The sequence below is a fragment of the Podarcis pityusensis genome (genome assembly GCF_964106645.2).
Source record: "Podarcis pityusensis genome assembly, chromosome: 3".
Lineage (NCBI taxonomy): Eukaryota > Metazoa > Chordata > Lepidosauria > Squamata > Lacertidae > Podarcis > Podarcis pityusensis.
In genome coordinates, this window is record NC_138026.1 from 40,536,667 (window position 1) to 40,548,656 (window position 11,990).

Consider the following 11,990-nt stretch of genomic DNA (forward strand, 5'->3'; position numbering starts at 1 on the left):
TTTGAAGTTATTGACTGGGCAGCTCTTTTGCTCGGATGGTGGGTTCAGAAGCCTACTTCCCCCCTCCCATGCGGAAAAATGTCCATGACGGCTGACTTCTGAGTAGACCTGTGTAAGATTGTGGCAATTAACCCCAGGAGAGTGCATGCAGGATTACATCATTATGCTTCCCTTCCTTAAATCCTTGGCATCATGGAAGTGATTATCCATTTTAATGGGTGTAAAGGATAAATAATATACTCAGAATGAAGATAGGAAAATAACAGTGGAGGAGAATAAATGTGTAAACATAGGATTGCATTGCATATGAAATACAATGTTATTTCTAAAACTTCCAACTGTTTCATGAGGATTCATAGCCCACTGGCACTCTCATGCTTCTAATATTTATGTTACTCAGTGTCCTGTCCAATGTTCTGGAACTAAGGTTCAATTGTTTCTGATGAAACCCAAATTTATACTGTCCCCAATGAAAAAGCGGCTTTTCAGAAATGAGCTACCATTGCTCTTTCCAATGGAAGTCAAGCCACATTAATTACAAAAAAGGCGGAAATTATCTGAGGAACTGAAAACACCAGACACAGATAAATAGAAAAAATAACATCATTTTTATTTACAAAAAAATCCAAATATTGGATGCTGTAAACAAAATTCACAATCTGTTCCCGCTAGCACTGGAGCAAATGCTTTACTTGGTTAGAAGTGTCTGTTTCCCATCCACTTTTTGTTTCAGCCTCCAACAGAACCCAGAGTCAAAAAGTTCCTAAAGGAACAGTCCAAGGGGAGCGGTTTGATGCAGCAGAATGTCTCGCTGAAGACTAAAGTTGTGCGGAATGCCACAGGAGAACAAATTCAGCATCACTTGACTTCCCACAGACTGCAAGAGTTTGTGGTGCCACGTTCAACCAGTCCTGAAGTCTGCAGACCTTTCTGATGTTTAACTAGGTATAATCACGGCTTGCTAAGAAAGCAAACCCAAAAAAACAACAACACCTGTACATGGATTTTGGATTTTTGTCATCGCAGTGGAAATCAGAAAGCAATACACACACAAAAAAACCAAGAAAAACAAAAACAAAAAGTGCTTAATATGTCATTAGATAGATATATTTCTCTCCATCTCATTTTCATTTTTCTTTACACGTTTTTCTTTCCACAAACTATTTAAAGCTTTCTCAGAATGGATGAGTCTTCAATATAATACAACTCACATATAAAGCACTTACAACAGGCATTTATAAGCTGTGCATGAAACTTTGTGCAATACATAGCAGCAAACAAGTCTTAAAGCATTTAAATAAAAAGAGTTATGAAAATATGAATCCTGCTTCCATTTTATTCCCCCCTCCCCATTTTTTTCTTGTTTTGTTTTTGCATATTGTGGATTATATATACACAGTATGATTCCATTTATCTGAACTGAATGACCCAGGACTGAGAATGAAATGTTTGGATAAATGAGAGTGATATTTACATAAGTATAAAAGTGATATGCAATCACCTGAGGTCCACATAGCAGACACGGACAACTGAAGTTTCACAATAACGAACGATAACAAACTGCGGATTCTACTAGTTCTTCAAAAAGAATCTGATGTCTTTGCCTTCCTCATCTCCCAATGACATATCAGAAGAGGTTTAGCTCCTCTTTGATTCACATTTAACCCAACAGTAACACAAACCATAGGACTGTAATTAAGACAACATCTTAAGCTAGTTGCTTAAAACCTAGTTTCTTTAAAATGCATTTGAAGCTTTTGCTGAATGAATAGAAGGACCAGATCCTAAGAGTAACAAACATTTTCTTCTTATGAATGTGCTAGTTTAATAAAATTGGAGAAGGATCGGGGGGGGGGGGGATGCTGTTGGGCCATATGAAGGACTAGGTCTGCAAATCACAGAAGCCAACACGTTCTGAAAATATGCTGTTATTTTAGTTTTGACCTAGAGTCAAAGCATCTTCTCATCACTATCACCAGACGGTTTAAAAACAACCTCCACTGCCAGCCAGATGCAACAAAGCCCTGTTAGTGGCTGAAGACTGCTGGCTCCTTAAAGCAGAGAGAGAAAAAGAGAGAGAGAGCTATTTCACCTAGTGAACAGAGCTTGTGGGGCATGTGATGCAAGGCAACCATTTGCTGCTTGCCATGAGATGCATCTACCTGAACTACGAGAGGGAAGGGGGAGGAGAAGAGAGACAGTGACCCTGTAATCCTCAGACTAACAATAGCCGTGTTTGGTTTTCTTAAAAGAGGGAAAAGGCTGCTCCAAAGGGGAAAAAATGTCTATACTGTATTATCAGCATTTTGTGGCTGAAGCACTGCCAGATACCCCAAACCCTTTTCAATAGTGGATTTATTTGCTGCATTTATTTGCAGCAAAATAGCTGTGGTAGGAAAGGACATACCACATTACCAGCTGATCCTCTTGCTCCAGCCTTCTGCTCAGCTTCCCTCAGAAATCCCCTCTGAGCAACAACAGACTAGACTCTGATTTTGACAAAGCACATCTCCCTGCTGATTCGCTGGGCCAATGGAAAGAGGACATTTCATTTTCGTAACTGAGCACTGACTAGATGTGTATTTGTTATGAGGGTGAGGTTTGTGATTTTCTAAGCAGGCTGTGGGTAGTGAACAGACAAGCAAAAAGTGACAACTGGGGGACCGACTGCCAAGATGGAAATTAATTTTACATTTCCTGCAGAATTCACAAGGAAGAGACTTGAGTAAACAAGCTGGGGTCCTGTTAAACTGACCTTCAGACACAAAGGGATGGTTAAGAATAGAAAAGCTTCAGTAATGGATAATGGGGGAAGGGACAAATGTATTGCCAGTAGCTTTGTTAGGACAACGGGATGCTAAATTGCCTGGTTAGCAGTTTACTAATCCCTCCCCTTTAAATATTTTATGTTGCTTGAACATTTCCCTGTGCAGCGTGTATTTCTCTCCCTTTGATTCCGCAGTGGTGGGTGGCTTAGTTCAGTTTCCTCTCCCAAACTGTAACCTTGGCTTCCTTTCTTAGCATTAATAAAACAATGTGTAGGCCGCAATCCAACACAGATTTGGAGCACTGGAACCCAAAGATTTTTACGTTTCCGGACGTAAGAGCACTTAACGCTGTGTTTGATTGTGACTGAGGTGTTAAGTTAGATTTTGTTTGCTTTAATTTAAAAAAAAAAAGTGGCTGGATGAAAAAAGAAGAAATGGTTAAATTATTTTGTATAATCATCACTACAGTGGTGAGGGTATAAAAACCCTCCCAGTAAAATGATTTCCCAGCATTTCCCTAAGTCTCTTGAGAGAAAGGAAATTAAAGTATTTGTCCCAATGCAAAAGATTAATCATTTTAAATAAGGTACAGTACTAAACTGGAAAACGCAGTGTGACAACCAAAGTTGTTTAATACTTGCATAAAAATGTGTGTGTGTAATATAAAATATAGACTTCCAAAATCCATGCAACAGTCTTCATAATGGTTCAATTTCACATTTACTAACTTTTAGTGGTCCTGGAATGCACAGTGCATTCTGCTTGCTCTTTTTAAATGTCAATAATTATTATTCAAATACAATATTCTTTAGCTGTCAAGGGAGCTATCCATTTGAGCCACATTCCGATGGTTATCTGTACATCAGAGAGGCATGCAATCATGGTACTAGTGAATTAACTGTCAAAACCATATTACAGTACAAAACGGGGACAAAAGGATCAGTAGGTGAAATGTTTGAAACTAGTATGGCTCACAAGTAACCCAATGGATTTGTTTATGTTCTTGCAACCAAATGCATCCTTTGAATCCCATCTTGCTTATGAATAGTTTGTTTATTCAGATTTTCTGGTGCAGGATAACTCTCTGCAAAGTGCCCACAGCATTATGATATCCTGTTGCAGACTGGAAAACACACTGTATTTTATTTAAAACATTCCTTAAAATTGCTACATTTTCCCAGACCATATTGAAAATATGTGTGTATGCATGTATACATACATACACACGCGCACACACACGCACACACACACAACAATATACACACATGTACCTATGATAACATCACGCCAACAATAGAAACTTTATATAAGTATTTGCCAGCGAAAAAAATAGGCATTTCCTCCACCATTTATTCACAAGCTTTTTTGTTTGTTTGTTTGTTTCTTGTGTCCCTGATAAAAACAAAATGCAAGTTTAAACCACAAAACTATATTTTTCTCACTTCAAATTTTCTAAAGGTATCAGGCACTTTTGTTTAACATTAGCATGTACAAATATAGTAATATCTTATCTTTCCTCTTTTTTTTTTTTTTAATAGTCTACTCTGCTTTCTACTTGCTTGGATAACTTAACTGAGAAATCTTTGGTCCTGAAGCATATGATGCTTGCTACAGCTGGTTTTCTGGCTTTTCCACATTTTTTTTTTTACAAAATGTGAAGCACACACACAGCTGGAAATAATGAAATTTGTCATAATCTCTCTCCCCCCCCCCCCCGTTTCTCTCTTTAAAAAAATAATAACTGTACCCACCTACAACTGCTTTTTTTTTCTTTTTTCCCCATTTTGGAGCAAGCTGGTTCTCTTAAAGCTTTCTATTCAAGCAAGCTATACATTCTATGGGTTCGTTCCATTGACAGCACTTAATACATGCCCCAAAGGCAGTAATTCTAAAATATCTCTTATTCCAACATATCTCTGTGTTATGAATCTAACTTAAAATTCCTGAACGCATATTTCCTTTCCCTTCCCCACTCGTATTTCCTCCCCTGTCTTTTGTTTTGTTTTGTTTTTTGCAGATTCATTTAAAAAATAAAGGCTTCCCAACTTTCACTCTGCCATAGCTATGGGAGCAGGCGTCACCAACCCATATTGTCATCAAGCATTCCTCCTCCCTGGTTTCCTTCAAGGGGACCTATTTGCTTTTCATGACAGGCCTCTGTGCTTTGGGGTAGAGAATCCAATGAGGTTTTTTGTCTTTCGGTTCTTTTTCTAAATCACTCTCTGTTTCATTAGACTGAAGAACCGACAGCTTCCCTCAAGCTGAAAAGCCAGAGCAGACCACCATCACACACAAAAAACACCCCATTGTTTGTTTTGAAAAAAAGGAGAAGAGGGGGGAGTTCTGCCTTCCCCCCCTTTATTTGCTTGACAGAAAACAAACTCTCCACCAAGCCTATTAAATCTGCTAATTACAGGGCAACCAAGTCGAGTACGTGTGCTGTTGACACGGGAACATTGGCTGAACCTGGGCAATATAATAATTGCTAAAGTTAGCATCTGCTACATACGGAGCTGGCTGGTAGTAGCACGTGACGTTGGCCACATTGGGGATGATATTCTGGTCAGCTAGCACACGGATGGCCAGCATGGTGATAAGGTTGAGAGTCTGTCTCCTCTCATGTCCCATCAGGCACACGGTGCTCTCATTCACCACACTGTGAAGGGTCATGAGATAGTCATACTTGCGGTCCTCCAAGCCCACAAAGTGGTTCTGCAAGTACGACTCCAACTTCCGCTGCTGCTCCCCAATGTCCGAGAAGTCAATGAAAAACCTGGAGCACATGTATCTCTGGAGAGACTTGATCTCGGATTCCGAGGCTGCCCTGAAGCCCCTTACGAGGAGGTTGCAGTACTTCAGGAGACCACCTCCCCTGATCTCTTCTGGGTTTCTGGTAGCAATGACCTTGTTGCAAAGGTGATCAAAAGCTTCTTGGAAATCCCCATAGACACTCTCCCCGATTATAGTTGGGTGAAAAGTTTCAGTCATCGGGTTCTCTGAGCATTCGTAAAAAAGGAGGAGAGAGTCTAGCTTGATCTGAAAGGAATCTACGCTGAACTCAAACTGCCTTCTCAGGGAGTCCACAAATTTCAGCTCCACGTTTTTCCCACTGTTGTTGGACAAGGAGATGAGACTCCACCGATCTGAATCATTGCACACTTTCACCATTTTCTGCACATAGGCTTCCTACAATTTGAAACACACGGGGTTGGGGGGGGGAGAGAGAGAGAGAGGAGGGAGGAGCAGATCAGAAAACCAATAAAAGCACCTCCTCTTTAGAGTCTGCATTTGCATTTGATCCCAGCTCCACCCTGCCCTAGCTTGCAGCAGAGCAAATTTACAGAGCCCAGGCGTAAGAAAGAGACACTGTGGACAGATTTAGCATGCGGTTTTGCAGACCTGCAGTTGCATAGGACCAAAGGGCGAGGGAGTGCTTGTAGCATGGTCCTGCACAAAGGACATATTCTGTAGGATTTTATTAAGGCTTTTCCTCCAAAGAGATTGAATTGATGCACGCTAAACAAACATGCACACACAGAGATATAGTGAAGGGGACAGGACTCTTTCAGACGGTTAAAATGTAGCATACATGCAAAGGAGAATAATAATCAGATTGTATCTTATAAAATCACTAGTAGCTTTCCCTTAAAAATAAACTTGCACCAATATTCTGGGAACTTTCAACATTATCTCAACCTTCATAATCTCTTGCCCACCCCCAAAACAAGGCAAGACAAAACCAGAGCAGGTACAGAGAGGGAAATCAACCCTTTCTTCCCCTGCTGTGATCTAGAATAACATTTGTGGGGCCACCAAGGCAGGGCCTTGGGGCGGATGTCAACACAATGAGCAGGGCAGCCCCCAAACTTAGCAGGGCTGGCTCATTCCACACTGCCATCTAAAGAAGGGGAACGGGATTAGGGTCCTTTAAACCATCTAAAACGCCCTTACTGCACCATCGGTTAAAACAGTTGCTTGATTCAAGGCAATCCAGTTTCCCCGTAGCTAATTAAGCCACTTAATCAGCGTTGCAAAGGTGTTTAAGAACAAAGCAGTGAAGCGAAGCACATTTTTTGGGAAGAAAGAGCTGGGCTCTTCACATACTTAAGACAGGTTGCAGAGCAGCATTATTAGAGTATTTTGACAGCAAATCCAGCCTTTGCATTCCAGCCTATGCAGGGCAAGGAGACAGAGGAGCACCGTGCCCATCTAGCAGTCCTAGCTACAAACCAATTAAAAGAAAGTAACTGTATTTAAAACGGCTTAGCCTGATGAGAAATTAATGGAGCTAAGTTAGCCTAAATCCAAGTACTTCGGTTTGGCTCAGGGTGCATTTACATAGAAAATAAGAATTCATTGATAACTGCCTATAAATATTGTACATACACATGTACACACATACAGAGACTTAGGAATCACTCTAAGGAACCATGCCAAGTTAGTATTTCAAAAAGCTTTAAGGGGAGGACCCATACATGAATAATCCTGGGGTTGTTGTTTTTTTAGCAATGGAGTGTGTGTATTCTGCCCCCTTAAAAAAGTATTTTTTAAAAATATTTTTATTCAGCTGCACTGCAATCTAAAATAAGGGCTAGCTTGTCCTAGAGGCTGCGCCTTCTCCATTCTGTCCGCCTGCGCTGCTCTGTGCCGGCCCATTTTGGAGAGGCAGAAGCAAAGCGAGAAAAGAGGTTCTCCCAGCCGGCCGGGGACTGCGAGCGCCTTCCATTTACCTTGAGGGTGAGCGGGGTGATCTTCTCCTTGTTAACTCCTTCCGGCAAGAAATCCAACAGGCAGTCCAAGACGACGTCTTTCACCGTTTGGAACTCGGCTTCTCCCTTCAGGTCGGCGCAGAAGATGAGGTCCAAGTCCTTGTAGCCCAGGCCGCTGTCCTGGTGCAGGACGTGGCTGGCCGCCGAGCCGTTGAGGCGCACATCGCGCACGCCGATGCGCTGCTCCTCCAGGCGGCTGCGCACCACCTTCACGATCTGGCGCGGCTGCATCTCCAGCGTGGGGAAGTTGCCCCGGCCGTGGATCGGGATGGTCTCGCTCAGGATGCGGTCCAGGCGCTGCACTTGCTCCCAGCTGAGCACGTTACAGCGGCTGCTCTCGCTACAACCAAGGCACGGCTCGGCAATAGCCTGCCGAGGGCAGTCGCCGTCGGCGCCGTCGGAGCTGCTGCTAGTGCTGCTACTGAGAATATTTTCCTCATCTGCCATGGTCCAGCGCCGTTTGCAAGTTGGAGCGGATCAAATAGATGGAGAGAAAGAGAGGCCTCCTTTGCTGGAGTTTCTTCTTCTTCCACTCCTAGCGGGACGGGGGAGGGGTTTAAAAAAAAGGCAAGCAAAAAATCAGGAATTTATAGCTTATGACGAAGACTGCGATCCTCACAGGGGCGAAAGTAAGCTTTATTTCACCCAGTTTGGCACACACACCCCGCGCGCGTATTTACGCACACATACGCTGGGAGTCTCAGTGGCGCCCCTCTAGAGGCTTCACCCGGGGCAAAAAAACCCGGCTAGTTCCCCCCCCCCCCCCCGTAGCTATGGCCCTGGATCTTCAAGCCCCTTCCTCTTGACAGGTCTGAAGTGGTTGGAGGATCTCAGCAGCTCTCCGGCGCTCCCTGCTCCCCCTTCCCTTCCCGGAAAGCGGCTTTGGCTGAGCTAAGCGGCGCTTTCAAGTGAAACCACGACTCCCGGAGTGGACTCAGCGTTTCGGAGGAACAGGATGCAGTTTTAGGTGTGTTTTCACCGTCCCGCTCCTGATCTATCCGCCAGTATACACACCTGGGGGCTTGCTCCTGATCACCTGCCGTGTGGCGCGCGCGCGTGTGATCGAGCTGCCCTTCTGACGGATAGCAGCGAAGGATGGCGAGGGCAGGCAACCTGCACCCCTTGCGCCACTGGAGGAGCCGCCTGGCGCAAAGCTTTCCTCCGGAATCCTGCCCGGTTCTTCCGCCCAGCTAGCAGGGATCGCGCTTTCCCCGGAGCTGCTCCCGCTCGCCCTGCGCAGCCTTGGGTCGCCTCTAGAGCTTTTGCTGGTTCTGCTTGGGAATGTCCTCTGTAGTTTTTTATATGGGCTTTCTCGCTCTTCCGGGGATCCGAGCCACCCTCCGCTTGCCCACGCCCCTCTCATCTGCATAGGGACACTTCTACTCCTTCCCTCCCTAACCCCCCCCTTCGCCCAGGCCTTTCCAGACACGCCCCTTCATATTTGCATAAACAGCTGGTCCCTATGCTTTCCCCAGCCGCTTTTCTAGAGCCGCTTCCTCCTCCCCCGTGCCAAACAAATCCTCTCCTTTCTGGAAAGGGAAGAAAGGTGAAAGTTGGAAGGATCTGGATCCTGCTGGAACATCCTGGAGGGAGCTGGCAAAAAAAAAAGTGTCACACTGAGGGTTTGGCGGGGGCGGCTCTGTAGGCGAAAGGGCTGCAATTTTTATTTTTATTTTTTTTTAAATCAAGTCAACTAGGGACCCGCGGGCGTTCGATCAGGAACAGGGGGTGGGAGTTATGTCAGCCTGCATGTGGAACATTCTCTGGCTCTCCCTGCTGAGTCTGTGCTTTGCGATTGTGTCGAGCTGAAACGGGAGGGAGGCCGAGAGGGAGGGGTAGGTTACATTTTCACCCAGGGATGGAATCCATTGCCGAGCCGGGGACGTTTCGCACTAATAAATAGCCAGCCTGGGGTCTCTGAGAAAGGGTGGTTCCTTTTTCAAAAAAAAAAAATTTGAAAACAGCTCTGTGGGTTTCTAGAGATCCTGGTATCTGGCTTTGTTTTAACTGCGTTCAGTTGTCAAAGCACTTGCTCTACAGAGGGCACCCCCACCCCTCCTCCGCCGCCGCGTTTTCTCTCTATTGAATTGTCAGGAGAGCAGTCCAGAAAGGAGTAGGAGGCGACACTGCGTGGCTGCGCTGTGCACCTTAAGCGGCAAGATTCCCGTGGATGTTCATGGAACAAAAGAAACTGCCAAAAAGGGGGGGGGGGGATCACAGGCATCTGAACACGGCGTACTCAGTATTTTACAGCGCCCGGGGGACCTGAGAAGGATCCAGCTGCACCAGGCTAGTGAAGCAGCGATGCCTTCTGTTTTTTGAAGCTATTTGTAAAGCACGGGACAAAGTGGGAAACAGCTTCCCAGGCGGCGTTTAAAGAAAGCTGGAGTGGCGGGGGACACCCCGGCCCAGACATTATTCCCCCGCCCGGAATAAAAGGTAGAATGCAGGTGCGCCTGGCAATCAGAACCCCCGTTCCAAGTACTGTCCTTAAAAATACCCCGGTGGAGGGGGGGGGGCTTTTAAGATTGGGGAGGTCAAGACGTTTTCGGACTGGATTCTGGATATACCCGAAGCAATAATCCTGGGCAAAGAAAGCCGTGATTTGCAGCTGAAAATAATAAAATGCCTGCAGGAACTGGCTAGGAAGAAATCCAGAGTTCACCACCACCTGTTGCTGCGAAGGACAGGAGTAAGTGCAAAATAGCGGTGCCAGCTTTTTATTAGACCACCTTCCACTTGGCCACCTCCGTAGCGCTGTGCAGCTAGCACGTCATTTCACAGGAAAAAGTTGGCCTAATCCAAAATGTTGTCACCTACTCCCCTCTTGTTTTTATTCTCTGAAAGTAGCTCCCCAGTGCGCCGTGGATTTAACAGCCCAATGGCAGAACCATCGCCTTCCGCTCCAGCTATGAGATGGAACTGCGCACCAGCAGCGCGCGGGGGAAGGAGCAGATTCTCCTTCCTGTGGATTCTACAGCACACACAGCAAAAAAAAACACGATATAATGCAAAGGTTGTCTGCTTGGAGAACCAGTCCCTTTTATTGCTGCTAGACTTTCTTTTTTCTACTGGAAAAACCTAAAAGGTCGTTAAACGAGAGTTAGATTTCCTTAGCTACGCAGCTGTGAATGTCCCTGGAAAAAAAGTTTGCGTTTGATCATGCATGCACAATGGGTAATGGGGAATAGATATATAAATATATATAAACTCACTTTTATATATATATAAACTCACTCTTCTCTTTCTCTCTCTCCCAGCGGTTTAATTCTTCAGTGCGTGACCACAGAATAATCTGACATCTGAGCAATCTAGGGGTAAAGCGCGATTTCCCAGAGACTCCACCTGCGCAGATTCGATTCCTCTTTATATATTTGGTGCGTAGGACTTTAGAGGCATGACAGAGCAGGATTGGTGGCCGAGGACTCGTGCATGGTCGAAGAGGTGGCTGTCACGTTTCTCGCAGGAATATGAAGGCTAAAGAGAGGCGCGAGGGGGGGGGGGTGAGCGAAAACAGCAGCGGCGGCAGCAGCTGGAGGAGCAATAATAGGAATGGAGCAGATAGAACGTCACAGGTACTGACGTTCCAGCAACAGCTGCAGGGCTATTCCGAAAGCCTGTGATGTGAGAAGAGCCTGGCCAATCAGCGCCGGCTTGGCCGTGACGCTTTATTTTCCTCCTCCAGGCCCCTGGGGTGAAGAGCCAATCGGAGAAGGGCTCGAGAAGCAGCGTAAGCGTGCCAGCTCCGAGTGAATGAGCCGTGGGAGGGAAGGAGGGAGGGGGAGAGTAAACACGCCCACGCACAGAAGAGCTGCCTATTCACAGGCGCTTGCGAGAAGATCCTGCGTCTTAGGAGCCTCGTTGTGCTGCGGGGCGAGAAGAAAAAGAAGGCCTTTCCCTTCTTTTCCCCCATTAGTAGCGGTTGGCGGGAGGAAGCGCTGCCTTTGGGGCTAGGTTGTAGTAGGCAACGCAAGCTCGGGCTGCTACCCCGGGAAGGTTTCTCTGTAAAAGCCGTGGGGTTGCAGAGAGAGATGGGCAACATCAGTCTTTAATAGGAGGCCTTGACTGCGAGGCAGCTGCAGGCTTTCGCTGTGAAAGTTCGCCTGCGTTTGTCGTGGACTACAAACTGCTGTGGCAACACAGCTTAATGACTTGATGCTGCCTGGACCACGCGCCCGAAACCAGGGCTAGCCCAATGTGATGATGCGTCCCCCCATCCTGATGATGATGGCCAGTGGTCAGGAATGGTGGCCAACAGTGTCGGGGGATGGCAGCATATTGGCTACCTTTGCCCTGCTAGATATGTGAAGAGTTTGTGGTTGCGTAGGGATGGCATTATTCCTAACATTAGTCGCACGCGATCTGGGACTGAGCATAAAACATAGTTTAATAACTGCAGTCAAGGGGTTGTTGGCCTGTGGAAGGAAGAGCAGTGAAGCAGGGGACACTCTAT

At 45.8% G+C, this 11,990-nt stretch overlaps 1 protein-coding gene across 4 annotated transcripts; it reads right to left on the reverse strand.

Moving 5' to 3' along the window:
- Positions 1-589: 589 nt before the first annotated feature.
- On the reverse strand, positions 590-11,148 carry TENT5A (terminal nucleotidyltransferase 5A). Of its 4 annotated transcripts, none has more exons than XM_080998720.1 (3): positions 10,775-11,148; positions 7,499-8,072; positions 590-5,954 (listed from the first exon to the last, which is right to left on the reverse strand). In XM_080998720.1, exons 2-3 carry the CDS (start codon positions 7,982-7,984, stop codon positions 5,175-5,177), a joined length of 1,266 nt encoding a protein of 421 aa, XP_080854846.1. In that variant the 5' UTR covers positions 7,985-8,072; positions 10,775-11,148; the 3' UTR covers positions 590-5,174. The 4 variants fall into 4 exon arrangements, with proteins under 4 accessions (XP_080854846.1, XP_080854845.1, XP_080854843.1 ...); XM_080998719.1 differs by having other exon boundaries at positions 10,771-11,148; XM_080998717.1 differs by having other exon boundaries at positions 10,753-11,147.
- Positions 11,149-11,990: the final 842 nt, after the last annotated feature.